At 38.4% G+C, this 19,815-nt stretch overlaps 2 protein-coding genes across 3 annotated transcripts in view; one reads left to right on the top strand and one right to left on the bottom strand.

The window, feature by feature from the left end:
* Positions 1-713: 713 nt before the first annotated feature.
* ESM1 (endothelial cell specific molecule 1) lies at positions 714-10,407 on the bottom strand. 2 transcript variants are annotated; one of them, XM_044657743.1, is made up of 3 exons: positions 10,104-10,407; positions 4,634-4,783; positions 714-814 (listed from the first exon to the last, which is right to left on the bottom strand). In XM_044657743.1, the coding sequence occupies exons 1-3, from the start codon at positions 10,405-10,407 to the stop codon at positions 714-716; spliced, it is 555 nt and encodes a 184-aa protein (XP_044513678.1). The 2 variants fall into 2 exon arrangements, with proteins under 2 accessions (XP_044513678.1, XP_044513679.1); XM_044657744.1 differs by lacking the exon at positions 4,634-4,783.
* GZMA (granzyme A) overlaps positions 10,406-19,815 on the top strand; it is a 110,526-nt gene continuing 101,116 nt past the window's right edge. The window contains exons 1-3 of the mRNA XM_044681110.1: positions 10,406-10,511; positions 10,771-10,897; positions 11,584-11,830. Coding sequence (XP_044537045.1) covers positions 10,406-10,511; positions 10,771-10,897; positions 11,584-11,830 — 480 coding nt within the window. The remainder of the gene's footprint in view (positions 10,512-10,770; positions 10,898-11,583; positions 11,831-19,815) is intronic.

The raw sequence follows: 19,815 nt of genomic DNA, 5'->3' as shown, positions 1-19,815 counted from the left end.
GAGGTGGAAACTAGTTCTTTAAAATCATTTCCAAAGCCACATCTTCCCTCTGTCCTGGAGCCTTCCATGAGTCATCTGAGTCTGTGGGTGTCCTAAACAGTCCTTTAAAATGTGCCCTAGTGTTAGCCACAAATACACAATTTCAGAAAGGCATCAGACGTGTCCATCTCACTTGTCTGGATTGGGTTTTCTTATGTGCATTTCCCTTTGTTTCTCTCAATGTGAAAGAAAGCACTCAATCCTATTACAATCATTCCAATGATTAAAAATTATCACAAGTGAGTATATGATATGGATCCCACCCTTTCCCAGTCTTCCCAAATCTTGGTGTCAGGAGCCATTCCAGTCAAAGGACTGGGTGGGAGGTTTGGCTCTGGATGTCTTCTCTTTGGCGGTCACACCTGCATACTGGTATTATTTAAATGTCTTTTCTTTGAATTTCTTCAATATTGCTATACATCTTACCGATCTAGAATATGTCTAGTGATCAAATACTTATCAAGACAAATATCTAAAAGTGTCCAATCATAGGCATTTTACAGAATCTAAATAAACGTTTCCCCCACCCACCCACCCACCCCGGAGTCTCACTGGATCACAGAAATTTGGTTTTCCTATTTGATAATCAGATTGTTTTTGAAATGTCTGGCTGTGTATTAAACAATCTTCAAGGGGAGTACTCATTTGGCTGTCCCATCAAACCATAACTGATATCAGCGGGGATTTAACCATTTCATAACTGGAGAACGAGTTCCATTCTTTTTCACAAATTGTTCTTTGACCGAGTTGCCATCTCCAGAAGCCATGTCATGATCTGTAAGGTCAAGAACCAAAATCAGACTCAATTAACTGTGATACATCCATAGATTAAAAAGATTTGTGAAAAAAAATTATCACTTTGCGCTTGAAATGCTCAATTTGTGGAAAAATATCAGCTATGTTATAATAACTGCTGGCATGGACTTAAGAGTCAGAAAGTTCTGTATTCAAATCCTGCCTCATTCATGTATTTGCTAGCTGTGTCACCTTGGACAAGTCACTTAAACTCATAGGACATAAGCTTCTTTGTCTATTAAAAGAAAGAAAACCAGGAATATGTAGCTCCCTTGGGGACTCGGTTCTAGCTATGAAGGCTCAGTATGATTCCTGATAATTAGCTCATATGAGATTTCCAGGAATTAGTGCTCTTGGGCAGAAATATATAAAACAAATTTCCCAGTCACATATCAACAATGATCTTTCTCACCCCTTTGGCCAAGCTAGGGAAATGCACACAAGGAAAAGAAGGGGGGAAAAGACCACCCAGGTTTGTGAACCTCCAAGAAGAGTTGTGGCAAAAGGTTCAGAGGTCTTTTTTCACTCATACTTGGCCTCCAACCCCTAAATGAATTTGTATACAAGGGATCAAGGTGGAACTAAAGATCTTTGTGTAGCCACAGAACTCAGAGAAGACAGCTGTTCTTCATTTCCTATGGAGAACTGAACGAGAGGAAATAGTGCCTTGAGGTGCAGTATGAAGGATGTAGGTTAGACATACAGAAGCATTTCCTGTCATTGAGGATTGTTAAACCATGGACTAGACTCTACCAGGAGCCCATGGAATCTCCTTCTTTGTAAAATGACAAAAAGAACCAGAGATAGGATTAGATCCTCATCCTGGTGTAGCTTATGAGAAGGGTATGAACAAGAGTATCCTTCATGGTCCTTTCCAACCCTGGATTTTTATGAAAGCAAAATGGAAGAGAAAAGTATGAAGAGTTAAGGGGAAAGGGGGAAAATCTAATGTTGGTTTTTTAAAATAGATTTATTTATTTTGTTTTTACATAGCTTTCATTTCCCAATATACACTTTCCCACCCAACCACCACCAAACGAACCCCTTTTTGTAAAACCAATCAACATAGTAACTGTCTGACAGAATCTGGTGTGCAACCACACTTGTCCCCCACAATGAAAGAAGAAATGTGCTTTTTTTGAATCTATACTTAAAGTAATATGACCAATAAAAATATTTCAAACCATGTGAAACACTGATGATACAGATTTCAAGGGTTCTATAGATAAGTCATAGACATTTAGAAATACTGATTAATATTTCCCTCATAATTTCAACTAATACTCCATCCATTTATAGAGCCAAAGTGTAAAAAAGAAAAAAACCCTCCAAGTTAAATGCAAATATGAAAGAAAAATAAGGTGAGTGAATCCTCCTTTATTAGCTGCTTATCTGCTATTTATGACATACTCTCATTCTACTCCATACATACACTTATTCCAGTTCAATACTTCAAGGACATTGCAATGTCCTCAGAAAGGATCTTCCCTCCACCAAAGCAGATTGCAACCCCACCCCTTGAACTTCAGATGTCATCTTTACAATCTTCTGTCACCAAAACATTTAACACCCTGTGGTCAAAGTGGTGCAAAATCCCTTTGCATTTGTCTAGGCTGATCCTCAAGAAAGAGACAAATTGTTGGTCATCAGGCTAATACTTGAATCCTTCCCAGTTTGGTAGGATATGCCAGAGTTTGTGCCCCAATGACATCTCCACCCTGAAATGACCCATGAAAGAGAACTTCACTGAAGAACATAATTTCATTACTCTGTCTAAAATATGGACTTCAAGGTTCATATGTTATAAAGATGGAGACAATATTCGTTTCTGTTCCTTAAATAAAATACACCAAGGATGTACTTAGATTCATCTTAGTTACCAACTCTTCCTCATACTCAATAATTTGAAAAGAAATCCCATGGTTAAAAGAATTTCAATTTATAGTTCATTTCAAGGGCCAATGGTTCACCTCCTTTCTATTGTACCCAGTGATATTACATGAGAGTGATGTATTAGAGGACATGATTTGTAATACGTGTGATCTTGCATGATGATGTTTTGCACAGGTGCCAGATAACATGGTTGGGGAAATAGACACATTTACCAAATACAATAAGACAACAAGGAATAGCTAGTTTTTTAATAGCTCTTTAAAGTTCACATAGCACTTTGTATATGTGCATAATTAATTATGTATTTGATATGTAATGATTTATGTAATATTATCAATTATGGTTATAATTAATATGCATGTTGTATTTAATTCATTGTAATTAATATGAAATGTAAGAGATCAGAAAAACCTGACTGACTTGAGATTATTCCATGTCTCTATGAAAGGACATAGGATATATAGATTATTAGTGAATAATATATTCACTATTCACTATAGCTAATATTATATGAAATGAACTGGTATCCATTTAATAGAAACAACATGGAATAATGACTAGAGTTGGCTCTGGAATCAGGAGGACCTGCTAGGGGCACTCTGTATCAGAATTCCAGGCAACTCTCTAGGACAGAGGTTCCCAATATTTTGACGGTCTAAGCCTTTGATAGTCTGATGAAGCCCCTCTCAGATTAATGTTTCATTTTTTGAAAATTCATAATTTAAGGACATTTTTCACTTTAAGTTAGAAGTCAAAAAGAAAGACGTATTTTTCCCTTCAATCCAAATTTATGGCCCCTCAAGTCCATGAAAAGATCCGTCCTCTAAGACACTGATAAATTGCTGATCTATATTGGCATTTCTTCATTGAGAGTTCTCATTGCAGATGAAATTAATTAATCACTTAATAGTCAACAATTATTGATTATTTAATGCTTCCAGTTTCCACTAACATAATACTCTAAAATGAATATGACTCTGGCTACGCTAGTAGGGTGAGAAAGGATTTGGATGGGCTGGCCACCCTCTGAAGACCAGGCTGACCAAAGCTTATTGCCAAGACAACAGACTGGTAATTCTTCAAAAAGGCTGGATGCTAGACCACAGCCACCTATGAGAGTTCTGGCTCCCAAATATGTCCAAGGTTTGGGATCAGCACTAGCAGAGGGAGTGTCTCTGCAGAAGTAATCACAGATTTCTAAAAGTCCTACAATAAAAATAAGCCTATTGGGCAGGACTCTGCTGGAAACTGTGGGAAACAGGCCAGTGCCCAGACATGCCACAAATATAAAGTACTTGTTAGAACAATCTCATTCATTATTCAAATACCCCTTGCTCTCAAACCTATAGATTCTCAGGAGTACTGACTAAGCCTAGTCATTTCAAGACAATAAATAAATGAGCACCAAATTGCTTTTTTTTTTTTAAGTTAGTTTCTAATATCCTGGCTTGAATATTTCATCCTTGAAATCATTCTTTCTAAGTGAGATCAGGAGGGGAGTGACTTTGGCTAGTGAATGTCTAAAACAGCTCACTGAAGGATTTACAGAACTTCCATATCCTAATTAGTGTCTCTGCAAACTGGGCAAATGAAATAATTGGCTGAGAATTAGATTCATTCTCTACCTGAAAAGGAAGAAGAGTTTTCTAAGAAATCTGTTAATCCTTAGACTATATGCTTTAGCCTTAACAAAAAAAAAATTTTTTTCCTTCTTAAAAACAAACAGTGACAATAACTAGCTTGGCTTCCCCTTGGGTTATATCCATGGAAGAGAATACTCAGGAGCTACTCCCTTTTTTCTACTCACCTACTTAAGGTAAAATAGAGATTGATATTAAGAGAGCAACTGGTAGATCAAGGACATAGCGATTCTGATTCTATAGTGAAATTCAGGGTCAGCTCTTACCTGAAGGGGCCACCGATCTCCTGCCAGAAGGCTTTGAATTAGCCTGGAAAAAGGAAAATTTCAAACATTTTCCGTTGACTTTATCACATATGACGGAAGGACATTTGCAGATCTCTTGGCAGTTCATTCCAAAGGTACCATAGGGACACTCTTGAGGATTAAAAAATAAAAACAGTTTAGTGGAGGGGTTGATTATTTCTACTTTTCATCCACTGTATTCCCAAACTCATAGCAGTTAGATGGCACAGGGGTTAGTGTGGACCTGCAGTCAGGAAGACTCATCTTCCTGAATTCAAATCTGGCCTCAGACTCTTACTAGCTGTGTGACCCTGGCTAAGTCACTTCACTTTCTTTGCCTCAGTTTCCTCATCTGAAAAATGAGCTGGAGAAGAAAATGGCAAACCATTCCAGTATCTTTGCCAAGAAAGTCCCAAATGGGGTCATGAAGAGTTCGATGCACCTGAAACAATTCAACAACACCCAAATTCTCAGTAGTTCTGATTTGATGATGAACCTCAATTTACTTTATATATGTTATAATTTATAAGAGATGATTTACTAAAAAAATGAAATGTAAATATAGACTTAAATACTCTCCTAACAGATCAGAAATACCTAGGTAAATCAGGGATTAATAATAATGGTACAATGAAGAGCTTGGAGTCACAGGACCTGAACTGAATCTAAGATCTATACTTACCCTTTCTAAGCTTCAGTTCCCTCTTCTTTTAAATGGGGGGGTCGGGCCTAATAACCTCTATGGTTCCTTTCAAATCTGGATCTGGTTAACGCATCACACAAATTACCTCATTTGATCTTCACAGTAATTCTACTAGTATGATTTAGCCCCATTTTACCGATAAGGAAACTGAGGCTAAGAGATGTGATTCGCCTATGTTTACGTAAAGTAAATGTCTAAGGCAGGGTTCAGGTCTATTCATTACAACAGGCTTTCTGTCTCCCTTAATTACTCTTGTTAAGTTTAACAGAAGAAAAATTGCCTCCACACAGCCAGTTTCTCTGGAGGAAAAATAGCATTTCAGGGAGGGGAGGAACCTCATAGACAAAGATCTCATTTTACAGTAGAAGAAACTGAGGTTCCAGTGTTAATCAGTGAAAGAGATAGAGCTAGAATCTATAGGCTTCTTCAGTTCTCATCTAATAGGATTTCCACTACCCTATGTTACATTTGCTGCTTTCTTTCTTCTCCTGAAGGGGAGTTGGGTTTTCTTGTGTTTTCTCTCTCTCTCTCTCTCTCTCTCTCTCTCTCTCTCTCTCTCTCTCTCCCTCTCTCTCTCTCTGCCTCTGTCTCTCTGTCTCTGTCTCTCTGTCTGTCTGTCTGTCTGTCTGTCTCTCTCACACACACACACACACCCCAAATATCTTTTTAATAGGTTTGCTATGTGGAAAACCAAAAGAAATGGAGGTTAGAGAAAAATAGCAGAGGGCATAAAATCCTACCATCTAGTTCCTTGGAGGTGTGTAGTTAGCTTTGAGTATAGATTTGGTTTATAGATCTAAAACTGGAATAGTCTCTTAGGCATCATCCAGTCTAACCTTTTCACAGATAAGGAAGTCATACAGGTAATAAGTGGCAGGGCCAGTATTTGAACTTGGGTCTTAAGAATCTAAATTCAGCACTCTTTCCCATGCACCACCTTCTACTTGCTACTCACTTGTCAGGACATGGAAACCTCAGGCTCTGCATAAAGTTCAAGAGATTCAGCTCCAAAAGGAGGAAAGAAAGCAAGAGCTCCAACCCCAGCTCTGCTCCTCAAAAGAAAAAAAATCTTCCCTGATGCCCCATTCACCACTTTTTTGAGTCTGAAATGGGCACAATAAAATTGACTTTCTTGCTTTCTTTGAGGGAAGTGATGATAAAGCCCACTGAAAACCTAAATCCTAGTATAAATAATAAGTAAGAATTAAAGTTGCCTATTAATTGCTATCCATACCTACAAGGGAAAGCTTACCTTGTTTCATTGAAACAAGAAAACCCTTCTGTTGAGGTGCAAAAAAAACCACCACTAACTGATATATGGCCTAGCAAAAAGAGTCCTGAATTGGGAGTGACACAACCTATCTTCAAATACCATCTCTTTTACTTAGCAAATCCAACTTCTATGGGCTTCCATTTTGTTATTGCTGTTGAGTTATTTCAGTAGCGTCTGACTCTTCCTGACCCCATTTAGGATTTTCTTGGCTAAGGTACTGGAGTGGTTTGACATTTCCTTCTCCAGCTCATTTTACAGATGAGGAAACTGAGGCAAACAGGATTAAATAACTTTCATGGGATCAAACAGCTGGTAAGAGTCTGAGGCCAGATTTGAACTAAAGAAGATAAGTCTTCCTGACTCCAGGTCCAGGGTTCTACTCACTGCCTCACCTAGCTGTCCAATAGGCTGCCATTTTATCCTCTGTAAAATGAAGGCGATAGAATTTATAAGATGGTATCTATAGTTCCTTCCCAATTCTATGATCATTGATGAAGTGTTTTAAAGTGTATCCTTTTCAAGGGGTGGCCAGAACTCCATAAAGATTTGTTACTCTTGGACATTAGTCAATCAAACAAATTCTATGGGAGTGAGGGGTGATTTATGGAGATTTGAAAGATATCAATGCAAACAACTTCAAGGGAGTTAGGCTATATTTGCACACAAAAGCAGAGAGAGGCAGCCTAAAAAATTCTGTTAATTCCCAGATGGACTTTAAAATATCCTCCAGAAAACCTAGCACAGTGCTAGTCAATATAGTATGAAGATTCAGTGACTACCTGTTAACTGATTCAAATCTTGGCCATACAACATCAAACATCTGGATGACTAAAAATTTCAATAAATGACCAGTTTTCGTCTGAACGTTTGGGGTCATTTAGACACAACCAAACTTGAGTTGCTTTGGACAGCTGAAGGACTAAGTTTTGGCTCAAACGAAATGGAAAAGTTTTCAAAATGTCATTTCAGGATGCTCACAAAAGCTTCCCCTGACCAATATTTCACAGCAGGAGAGAACGAATTATCCAAAGCAAAATTTCTGAGGAGTCTGAAGTCTGCCTGAAAAAGGAATCCTAAAAATCTCTGTAGAACCAGCATCACTCACAGGTATTACAATTATCCAAAGGAACAACAGCTTGCCGCATTAATTTGGAATCTTTGCAATTTGTTTCTTAACCCATATGTGATCTTATAGTTTAAAAGATCTTTTTAGGGTAATTAAGTGGCTCAGTGAATAGAGAGCCAGGCCTAGAGATGAAAGGTTTGGGGTTCAAATATGGCCTCAGACATTTCCTACCAGTGGGACCCTGCACAAGTCATTTAACCCCTCTTTCCTAGCCCTCACTACTCTTATGCCTTGGAACTAATACCAAGTATCAATTCTAAGACAGAAGATAAGGGTTTACAAAAGCAAATTTAAAAGACCTTTTCATGCCAAGAGAAAAAGCAATCTACAGCCTATATTCACTATATTATAAGTATGATTGTGTTAACCACTTCCTCTCTAATTTCCTTGCAAGAAGTCTCCGTCTTTTTTGGCTGATAAGAACTGCTATTTCCAGAAAATGTGATCCTATTCAAACAAAAACTCTGTGTGTATGCATGTGTGTGTGTGTGTGTGTGTGTGTGTGTGTGTGTGTGTGTGTATGGAGGGAGGGACACAGAAAGAAAGTTTACCAAATAAATGTTTCATTAGATTCCATCATTACTCCTGTTCCAAATTGGCTACACTGGTAGAGAATAATAGTAACTATAATTATCATCATCATCATCATCATCATCATCATCATCATCATCAAAGCCCCTTAGAATTTAAAACAAATCTTCTAGTTCTTGGTACTTTCTGTGGGTAAGAAAGTTGTCAAATTACAGATTATTTTTAAATATTAGGAAATTTAGATAAACTTTAAAAATCTCAATAGCAGATAGCTGCATTCTTTTTTTAAAGGTATAATTTCATTATAAATGCATTACTATGTGGAAATTGCCAACTGCTTTCATTTTTAAAAAAAAAAGCTTTCTTTAATTTGTAAAACTTGATCACTTTTTAGTTGTTTTTTTTTTTTTTACTACGGTAAGGTGTTTTTCTCTATTGTTATAGTTCATAAAAATGAGAGAAGACAGTTTCCTGATATCATAAGGCTTTTAAAAAAACCATTTCTGGGGGCAGTTATGGCTCAGTGACTTGAGAGTCAGATTTCCAGATGGGAGGTCTTAGGTTCAAATTTGGCCTTAGACATTTTCCAGCTGTATGACCCAGTCACTTAACCCCCATTGCCTAGGCCCTGGTATCAATAAAGCAGTAAAGGTTAAAAAAAAAAAAAAAAAAAAGAAAGAAATAGCATTGGTCTTTTGATGGAAACTTGATTCAAAAATATTTCAAATGAAAAGTACTCCAGTTTTGATAATTTCTACTAATACTTCCCTCTGCTTCTAATAAGCAGATTCAAGGGCACAGAGGCTGTCTTCCTAGCTTCTAGGACTACTCTCTTTTTCCTGGTTGCATCTCTTTCTTTCCTTCAGATTCCATTTCTCCTTTAGTACTTGTGTATTGCTCTGACTGGCCAGCCCTGATCTAAAAGGGGCTGAATTTTGTTCTGTTGATCTGAGAATCCTTTTTCAAGTGTTTGGAATACTGATGGTGCTCCCCGCCCCATTCCCAAGTCAGCACTGTAACTCCCCAAGAAATATTTTAACTTGAGTTGTCTCCACCCTATAACCTTTCCGGATCAAAGAATCATCACCAAATCCTTTCCTGATGCTCAAAGCCTCCAGGGCAGATGCACACAGCATCTAAGACAAAAGATAATCTACTGTCTTTAATTGAGCTCCAAGGAAGATATTACCACCTTCCTTCGCAGACATTTCTCTGATGAACTTGCTAAACTTTTTTTTTAATCCCTTTCAGTGTGTGTGTGTGTTCAATTTGCTCTTTGGTCATTGCTTATGGTATCATTCTGTATCCTTTCTACGTAAGAGGATTCCTTCGCTGGGGTGAGTGAATCTCCCATCTGATTCTTTCCTGAGAGAGTCCTCATTAAAAGTAAGAGTGGAAAAGGTGCTAAACTTGGAGCCACAGATCCTGGGTTCATATCTCTAGTTTTGATATTTACCCTTCAGAATGACAACTAATATTTACAAATTTATCTGCATTATTCATTTGACCCCGTGAGATAGGTGCTATCATATTTATAAATTATGTTAATCAATTTTACAGATGAAGAAACTGAAGCTGACTTGTCCAGAGACACAATTAGTACGCCTCTGAGAGTAGGATTCGAACCCAGATCGTCCTGGCTCCGAGTCCAGTGCTCTGGCCACTAGGTCACCTAGTTGCTTCCCCTGGGGACTCAGTTTTTCCGTCTGTAAAATGAATCCACAGACGACGGAGGTCCCTTTCCAGCTTAAGCATTAGAAGTGAGCAGAGCCTTCTACCGGCTGCTTGGCAGGCCAGGCAAAGAGAGGCCCTTGTTTACCTTTGCAGATACCAAACTCTTCACCGAAAACATCCTGGAGGTTGGAAAACTGGCATTGTAGCCCCGGGCCGCACTTGGCGCCGTCCACACCGGAGACCGTGCGGTAGCACCTCTCTCCCGCTGCCGCGGCGCACACGCGACAGCAGCCGCAGTCGTCCAGCACCGTCTGTTTGCAGCGCTGGCTGGTTTTGCATTGGTTACTGTCGCACTGCGCGGGGCAATCAACCGCGTACTTGGGGGGCCAGGCCCCCGCCAGGTGCACAGGTACCAGCAGCGTGGTCAGCAGCAGCCAGAGACACTTCATGGCTGATTCTCCGGGGCACGAGGAGCCTGGGCTTGTGAGGCAAACACTCAAGTTTGAGCCCTGTGTTCGGGACGGAGGGATGCAGCTGTCCCGAATCCAAAGGAGTAGCTGAGCATCGGGCTACAAGTGGATGAGTTTTATACGCTGGGTTGCCCGTACGCTTCGCCGTCATCAATTTCCTCAATCCGGCAGAGTTGTCCTCCTGCCAAACTCTCTTGTTTTAGTTTATGAAATCCAGGATGAAGGTTGGATTAACACGCCGCTGCCATCCAGGAATTGAAAAGCCCGAGCTGATGTCATCTGTTATGTTTAGTTAGTTGTTTTGCATGAAGACTAAAAACCCTCTCACATCCGTCTCAAAAGCTCAAGGACGTCTGCAAAGGGGGGGAGGGGGAAAACAGAGATTGCATACCATCACTGAGGACAGGAACTGCTTTGACACGGGGCACCTCACAGAACGAACCTTTGTCTTGCAGGAGGAGTCCCTGAAGTGAGGAGCAAAATGGTCACCCGGGTGAATCACACGAAGAAGCTCCGCTTCAAAGAAGAATAGGAAGCAGCTTGCTATTTGCCCTCAGTCGGCAAGCATTTGTGAAGCACCCCCTACGTGCCAGGCAGTGTTCTGAGCATCCCCTATGTGCCAGGCACTGTTCTGAGCGCTGAGGATACAGGGAAAGGCAAGATAGTCCCAAATAGCTAGGAGCTCACCGTCCAGTGTGAGCTCATTCGACATCTATGAGATCACTTGGAAGAAGAATTGGTTACATAGTACTTTTTCAATGCTCAGAAGAAAGAAATATTTTGATAGGGACTTTTTCTAGCTTTTACCACCCCTGTCTGCGTGTGTGTGTGTGTGTGTGTGTGTTTCATTCCAAAAAACCTTATTTCCAAAGCAATTCATTTAGCATGTGTTTACCTATAGCTCTACTAACTCTACTTACGATTGCATTGCAGGCGGGGTTGAACTTTAAAATCAGTGCAAAAAAAAAAAAAAAAAAAAAAAGCCTCAGAAGAGGTAAAACCCCTGCTGGCAGCGTTTCTAGGTTACTCGATTCTGGAAAAAACTTATCAGTTGGACTTCCACTGACCCAGAACTGCCTGGGGAGAAGGCTAATCCATCATCAGCCCTGCTTGTCCAGTGACTGAACAGATTCAAAGTCCTTCCCCTCACCTTAGGGCATCTGTCAGAGTCCTTACTCAGAAATGCCAAGACCAGGCAGCTGTCCCAAGAAAACAGATGAGCCAGCGGGGAAATCGGAACACTGCTCGGGAGAGGGAAGTCCTCAGGAGGGGAAAACCTAGCCGGCCACAGAACAAACTTTCACAGCCGACGGGTGGTTGGCGCCACCCTTTCGGCATCCAGACCCGGGAAAAGACCGGGCAGACCTTTAAAAGTGTCACCTGTGAACAAGGGCCTTCCTCGGCAAGACCTGAGGGTCAGGAAAGCTGAGGAAGGGAGGATGAGGGAGCTGCGCTATACCAGTTCGGGTCAGGAACTTTCAAAGACGCCATTTGTACGGTGCTTTAAGATTTACAAAACACTTCACATACATTAAATGATTTGATACCCCTGAGCTGTTAAACCGTTTTACAGAAGTGGAAATTGAGATTCAGAGTTAGTGACTTGCCTAAGGTCCCATTGTTTGTAAATTGTTAGGGGTAGAATTTGAACCTAGGTTTCTCCTGTCTTCGAGTCCTGAGAGTGCGCTTAATCTCACTGAAACTTAAGTAGACGCGGAAGCAAATATCTCTCTATAAAACAGGACAACTGCATTTGCAGCTAGCTAGATCAATACCTTTGAGGCAATAACTTAAACTTACTAAACTTTAGTATCCTCCTCATCTGGAAAGAAGGCTCCTTCCTGCTCTAAGAGTCTATTCTGGGTCATTAAATAGGAAGCTTTTCTATGATACAATAACTCCCCTAAAAGAAAAGGAAGGGTGTAAAATGGATTTTGCTAAGGTCTGTGGATGGACTCCCCAAACGACTTGACAAATAGGACTCCCTGAGGGAGGGTTTGCTTAGTATTGGGAGGTGGAGGTGGAGTGGGTTAAGGGGAATGAAAAAAGCAAAAAAGTACAAAATAAATCTCATTTGTGTTCTTTAACCTCAGACTCTATGACCAGTAGAAAGAAAGCCTAACATCCCCGAGGAAATTAGCAAACTAGAGAAGACAATCTCTATCATTAAGGATTTCATTGTGTGGGAAGAGTTTTAAGTACTCCATATGTTTAGATCAATAACTAAAAGAAAAAATTCAAATTAAAAGGGCATTATTCTTCATAATTTAATACCCTTGATTTCCTTTTCGTTCCTGGAGATGAATTGAGGTAGATGGTAATTATTCTCATTACAGACTTCTAGTGTTGAAAGAGTATTGTATATGAGCAATATGGAAATTTGTATTGCATGAAAGCATTGGTATGACCTATAGCATACCACTTACTGCCTCAAGTAGGGCAGGGGAGAGGCAGGAGGGGAGGGAGGAAGAAAATCTGAATCTTAAAATGTCAGAAAGTTATCAAAAATTATTTCCACGTGTAACTGAAAAAAAATTCAATTAAAATTTTAAAAAGAAAGAATATGGTGTAGTGGAAAGTCTTCAGTTCCTGTTTCTTCTCCGACAACAATTTATATGGACACTTTAAGGCGAACTTGTGCAGTACCTATATTCCCATTTCAGAGATAAGGAAACTCAAATCCAGGGAAGTAGTGGCTTGCCTAAGGCCCCCTTCCACCTCTAAAATTCTGTAACTCATCAAGGAAGACTTGAACTGATCTTTGAAGATGGCTAAGATTTGAATGGACTGAAGGGAGGGGAGAGATCATTCCAAGAGGAGGGGAGAATATGAGGGAAAGCATGAAGATCAGAAAGCATAGCATGTGCAGAGAAAAATGGGAACCAAGGTTTATGCTGGGGAATTGTAGAAAATAAGGTTGGATAGGTAGCCCAGGGACAGATTATAGAAGCAAGTCCACTGATGAATACCCAAAAAAAAGTTATTCATGTTTTGGAAGATAGTGTGGTATAGCAAATAGAGCACTAGAATTGCTGTCAGAAGGACCTCCGTTCAAATCCTGCCTCAGACAATCTGTGTGAACCCATACAAATCACTTAACCTCTCCATTCCTCAGTTGCCTCATCTGTAAAATGAGCAGGTTGTGCTCAATGACCTTCAAGATTCTATCCAGCTATAAATCTATGGTCCTAGGGGGTGGGGAGAAAATCTTGATTGCAAATCAAAATTCAAAAAAATCACAACAAATTTTGCAAGCAGTTAGGACAAAGACCTTCAAGTATTAAAGAATTCCACTTCAAATGGTCCAGAGTTACTATGCAATCCTAAGAAATTAAAGGAAGGAATGAAATTACTGCAACTCAAAATATCATATCCTATAAAAAAGAATCCAATTATCAATGAAAAAAGGATGTACCTTCAACAAAAGGGAAGCATTGAAGGCATTCTGCTAACAAGCAAAACACTGGTAAGCAATTCAACTTGCAAACATTTAAATAATAGAAACAGAAAGGCCAAAAACAGTATGGTATAGTGGGAAAAGTGCCTACTATGGAGTCAGAAAACTGGGTTCAAATCCCAGTCTACCGTTTTTACCTGTGTGTCAAGTCATCTCACATGTCTGAGTCTCGGTTTTCTTATCTGTAAAATAAGGGGTTTGGGCAAGATGACTTTTGAAGTTCCTTTCATGCTCTGCATCTTTGATCCTATGATTATCCAATGGAGAAATAAATACAATTACAAGGAAAAAACTAGGTAATGCAATAAATTCTCTCATGTTTAGGCATTATTCAATGAGAAGGAGAGAAAGAATGAGTAAGAGTAATAACAAAGAGGGATTAGAAAAGGAAAAGGGTGGCCATAAGGAGTTTAATGTTAAAGGAGAACTTAAAGAATCAGAAAAACTAAGGAAGAAAAACTGAATTAATACTTAATGAACTCCAAGATCATGGAATAACAGCAAGAAAATTCAGGATGAATAACCATTCTTCAATAAATAAATGATCAAATGATGTGAAGAGTTCTCAAAAGAAGAATTGCCATGTATTCACAACCATATGCCAACATGCTCCAAATTACTAATAATAAGAGAAATGCAGATCGAAACAACCCTGTTTTCACCTTACATCCTTGCAAATTGGCAAAACTGATAACACTCAGTATTGAAGGGGTGGTGGAAGGGTAGGCATAGAACTACATTGTTGGTAGAGCTGTGGGACGATATAACCATTTTGGAAAGCATTTTGAAATTATGTAAATAAAATTACTAAAATGTCCAGACCCTTTGAACCAGATTCTCCATTACTGAGTTTATACTCCATGGAAGCCATTGATAAGAAAAAAATTCCCATAAACACAGAAATATTTATAGCAGCACTTTTAGTGATAGCAAAGAATTAGAAACAAACCAGTTGCCCATCAATTGAAGAATAGCTAAGCAAATTGTAGTATATGAATGTAATGTATATGTTATAGAGATGATGTGTGTAATGAATACAGAGAAACATGGAGAGATCTATATTAACTGATGCAGAGTGAAGTAGAGCCAATAAAATAACATACCCAGAAACCGTAATGCTATAAATGGAAAGAACAGCTATGTAACAATAGACAAAACGAATAATAAAATTATAAGGAGTAAGCAGGATTTGAATAAAGAAACATGAGAAGTTATCTCCAACCTACTCCTTCATGGAGGTGGGAGGTTCCCAAAGGTGTTACACATTGTACATATTTTTATACTTTCTCAATGTATCTATCAATTATGCTGACTTTTTCCATTCCTCTCTGGCTCCTCTGACTTTTTTTCTTCCAAAAAATACCATTTGTTATATGGGATGAAGAGAGAAGGATACATGGTATATTATGGTAATATAAGAAACACAACACATTAATAAAAACTAAATAAGTAAAATAAATTATTTCCAAGAGATAATGCTGCTAGAAGATAATTAAGAATGAAATTAGATTAGAAATCAGTAGGGAAGGACATAAGCATTTATTGGACAACTATTATGTGCCAGGCACTGTGTTAGACATTTTACAAATATTACCTTATGTAATCTTCACAATAACCCTGGAGGGTAGGTGTTATTATTAGCCCTATTTTACAATTGAGAAAAGAGGCTGACAGAGTTTAAATGACTTGTCCAGGGTCACACAGTTAATAAGTGTCTAAGGCTGAATTTGAACTCAAGTTTTCCTAACTCCGAGTCCAATGTATTATTTTGAGTACTCTCAATGCAGAACTTTTCTAAAAGAGTAAGAACTTAGAAGACCCAATAGGTCCTAACTTCTTATAAGTGAATATTTAGTCTTTTTTATGGGAGGAACAACACAATAAAGTATTGCACAAATTGGAAAAAGAGAAGAGAGATGTGTTCCCACCAAATCCATTGTACTCATCTGAGGAGAGGGGATGTAATCCCCAAAAGTAATCAGTTCCCAAATGGGAGAGGTAGGTGGCATAGAATCAGAGATAGAATAATTTGGTCATAGGAGGGGACAATGATTATGGTAAAGGTAGGGGGAAAAGACCAGGCCTTGTGATTTGGAATATCCTACATGGCATTGCTCCCATATGACATTCCATCATTCGTAAATTGACTAAATCTAAAATTAGTTAAAAAATCTAAGAGTGAGTCACAGCAAAAAAATAGGGAAGACATATGAAATGACTGAGTAAAGTGGAGCAGGGGGAACAATTTATACTAAATTATCATCAAGTCAGAAGTAACAAGACAGGAAACAGAAGCAGAAAAGGTAGATCTCATGCTCCTTGAGGGTAGGGATTAGTTTATTTTTTTCTTTGTATCCTTTCTTTCTTTTTTCTTTCTTTCCTCCCTCCCTCTCTTCTTTCCATTTTTTTCTCTCAGAAATTTGTTTTTAATACATATTTAATTATTTCCAAGTCTAGGTTTCTCATTAGAAACTCCAATCAGTTCATTGGCCTTTGTGCACATTCCTTTGTTCCTAGGAACTCCTAGAATTGGGGCTGGGATAAAGCCTGATTAAAAGATAAGGGAGATAATGAAGTTCTGCCTGCTTAATAGTGACTGCCCACCATTCCCCAGGGATGGGGAGGGATTGAGAGTCTTAATGAGCTTCCTCCTCACTAACAGTCCACCAGTTAGAGATGTCTTGGGATGTCCAAAGGAAGAGCTGAATTATGAGCACCCAAATTGTATTTATAGACCTGTGTGAAAGGACTTCGTGCTCTTTGATCATAGACCAGTGATGGGCAAACTTTTTAAAGAGGGGGCCAAAGGAAAGGAAATGCTCATCTGTCAGTCTGTTTCTAAGTCAACTCTTTCGAAGTATCATTGTATTGTGTCCTACTCATTGTATTTGTCAGTTTAGGAATAATGTAACCCAGCCGAAAAGAACATTTCAGGGGGTTGCATCTGGCCCACAGGCCGTAGATTGCCCATCACTGTCATAGACCATTTTTTGGTCAATGTTAGCCTAATCAATAAATTGATATTCTTACTCAGAGGCCAGTCTCCCAGAATTTTTATCTGTTATATCTTTCCTTCCTTCTTTCCTTCCTTCCTTCTTTCCTTCTTTCTTTCTTTCTCTTTATTTCTTTCTCCCTATCCCTTTCTTCTTTTTCTCTTTCTTTCCTTCACATTTCTGTCATTTTTCACTAACTCACATCCATTCCTATCTCTCAGTCAAAACCCTTCCTTAGAACAAAGATAGTTAGGCAAATAAAAATCATAAGTTACATGTGAAAATTATTTCTCTTTCTGTAGTTCATATATCACCTATCTGCTAAGACATTTGAATACATCAGGTTATACAAGTCTTCCAAAGTTTCTCTAAATTCTTCATGTTTGTCATTTCTTCTGGTATAATAATATTCCACAGAATTCATATATCACAACATTTTCAACTATTCCCCCACTGATGGGCATCCATTTTATTTCTAGTTCTGTGCTGGCACAAAAAAAAGGGCTGCTGTAAGAATATTTGTCTTTAAACATACTATCCTTCACATTAACTTATTTACGGTTTTATTTGGGGGTTTTGGTTTTAAATGAGAATCTTCTCACAACAATGACCAATGCAGAAGTATGTTTTGCATAATAACACGTATAACCCAGATCAAATTCTTGCCATCTTCCAGAGGGTTGAGGGAAGAGAAGGAGGGAGACAATTTGGATCTTATAATTTCAGGAAATGTATGTTGAAAATCCTTATTACATGTAATTGGGAAAATAAAATATATTTGAATAAAATTATTTTTAAAAAAGAAACAAATATAAGAAGCTAAATATTCTTTTAAAAAGGAATATTTGTTTTTGGGGGACAGCTATATGGCTCAGTGGATTGAAAGCCTAGTCTAGAGATAAGAGATCCTGGATTTAAATCTGACCTCAGACACTTGTGTGATCCTGGGCGAGTCATTTAACTTCCATTGCTAGTCTTTACAACTCTTCTGCCATGCAACCAATACACAGTATTGACAAGGGTTTAAAAAAAAAAAGAATTCTTTTCTTTTCCGTATCTTTGACCTCTTTGGGCATATGCCAAGAAGTGGTATCACATAGTTTGAAATTACTTTATAGAATGTTTAGTCCACTTTACAAACCCATCAGCAGTATATTAGTGTGTCTACTCTGGTATGAACTTAGAGAAATTTAATGAACATTTAAACAGCTAGAAAATAAATAGTAAAAGGAAGTTGAAGAGAGAGCTATGAATGATCTACAAAATGGAAATCATCCCCTTGGATAACCAGAAACTAACAGCAATTTCTAGTGCCTGACAATTCAATGAGAGAAAACATGATATTAACGAGGTCAAATATACAATATCACTAACAAATGTCATTCAGAAACTCAGGATAGTCTAAATAAGATAGAATCCATACCTGTGGAATTCTAAAATCAGAATATTAACTCAATGGCTTTCTTGAGTTTTCAGGCTGGTCAGTTTAGTTTTCCCAATACATTTTGAATTCAAGTCCTGTGTATTCTGGTCTTCTTCCATCCAGAAGAACCCTTTTGTTTCTAAGTCAGCATCCTGTTCGAGGGCAGGGAACCAAGATCTGAGCAAACAAAGAAAGCTGCACTACCTCCTGCTGGGCAGTATTGGTGTTAGAATGTGACCCTGGTGGGGCTGAGGTCATAGATTCTATGGCCTTAGTTTGTATGGCTAGCCACAGGCAGTCTGTTAGCCTGCTGTCTCTCACAAGGGGAGCTGAGTGAGAAGCTGTGACTACATTAGTACCAATGGAAAAAAACAGCTTTAAGTAATGGAGACCAGCAGCATCAATTCTTTACAGGAACACAACCCAGGACCACACCTAATGGGGAGAGGTGGAATGACTTTTCTGATGACTATCTATACACTGTTTGCTTTTCCTCTACACCTAGTATTGGGCCAAATGCAAAAATCATGGAATCTCAGAGTTGAATGGAAGCTCAAAAGTTTTCTTATCTCATCTGGAGTTGGATAGGAATCATAGATAGATAGATAGATGAAAGAGAGAGAGAGAGAAAGAAAGAGAGAGAGACAGAGAGACAGAGACAGAGAGAGAGATGGAGATATAGATAGATAGATATATAGATAGATAGATAGATAGATAGATAGAGATAGATAGACAGATACAGAGATACAGAGATAGATAGATAAATAGATATACCGAGATAGATGGATAGATAGATAGATAGATGAAGATGAATAGATAGATAGATAGATAGATAGATAGATAGATAGATAGATAGATAGATAGATAGATAGATAGATAGAGAGAGATAGATAGACAGATACAGAGATACAGAGATAGATAGATAAATAGATATACAGAGATAGATGGATAGATAGATATACAGTGATAGATAAATAGATAGATATACAGAGATAGATGAAGATAAATAGATAGAGAGAGAGAGAGCTGGAGAGATAGATAGATAGATAGATAGATAGATAGATAGATAGATAGATAGATGAAGATGAATAGATAGATATACAGAGATAGATAGTTAGATAGGTATACAGAGATAGATAGATAAATAGATATACAGAGATAGATAGATGAAGATGGATAGATATACAGAGATAGATAAATAGATAGATATACAGAGATAGATGAAGATAAATAGAGAGAGAGATAGATAGATAGATGAAGATGAAGATGAATAGATAGATATACAGAGATAGATAGACAGACGGACGGATAGATAGATAGATAGATAGATAGATAGATAGATAGATAGTGTAATGCAGAGATGCAATCAAGGCATTTACCCTTGCAAAACCTAACTAGAATTTCTGGGAGTTAGCCAGCCTTAGAACTCTGACAAAGGACAGTTGGTCCCAGAAGCTTGTGAAGAGCAGAGGGGCAAACTGGGCTCTGCCTTTGAGCTGAAATCTTGCCTTGAA

Source organism: Gracilinanus agilis, chromosome 1 (assembly GCF_016433145.1).
Source record: "Gracilinanus agilis isolate LMUSP501 chromosome 1, AgileGrace, whole genome shotgun sequence".
Taxonomy (NCBI): domain Eukaryota; kingdom Metazoa; phylum Chordata; class Mammalia; order Didelphimorphia; family Didelphidae; genus Gracilinanus; species Gracilinanus agilis.
This window is presented reverse-complemented; position numbering and strand designations above follow the sequence as displayed.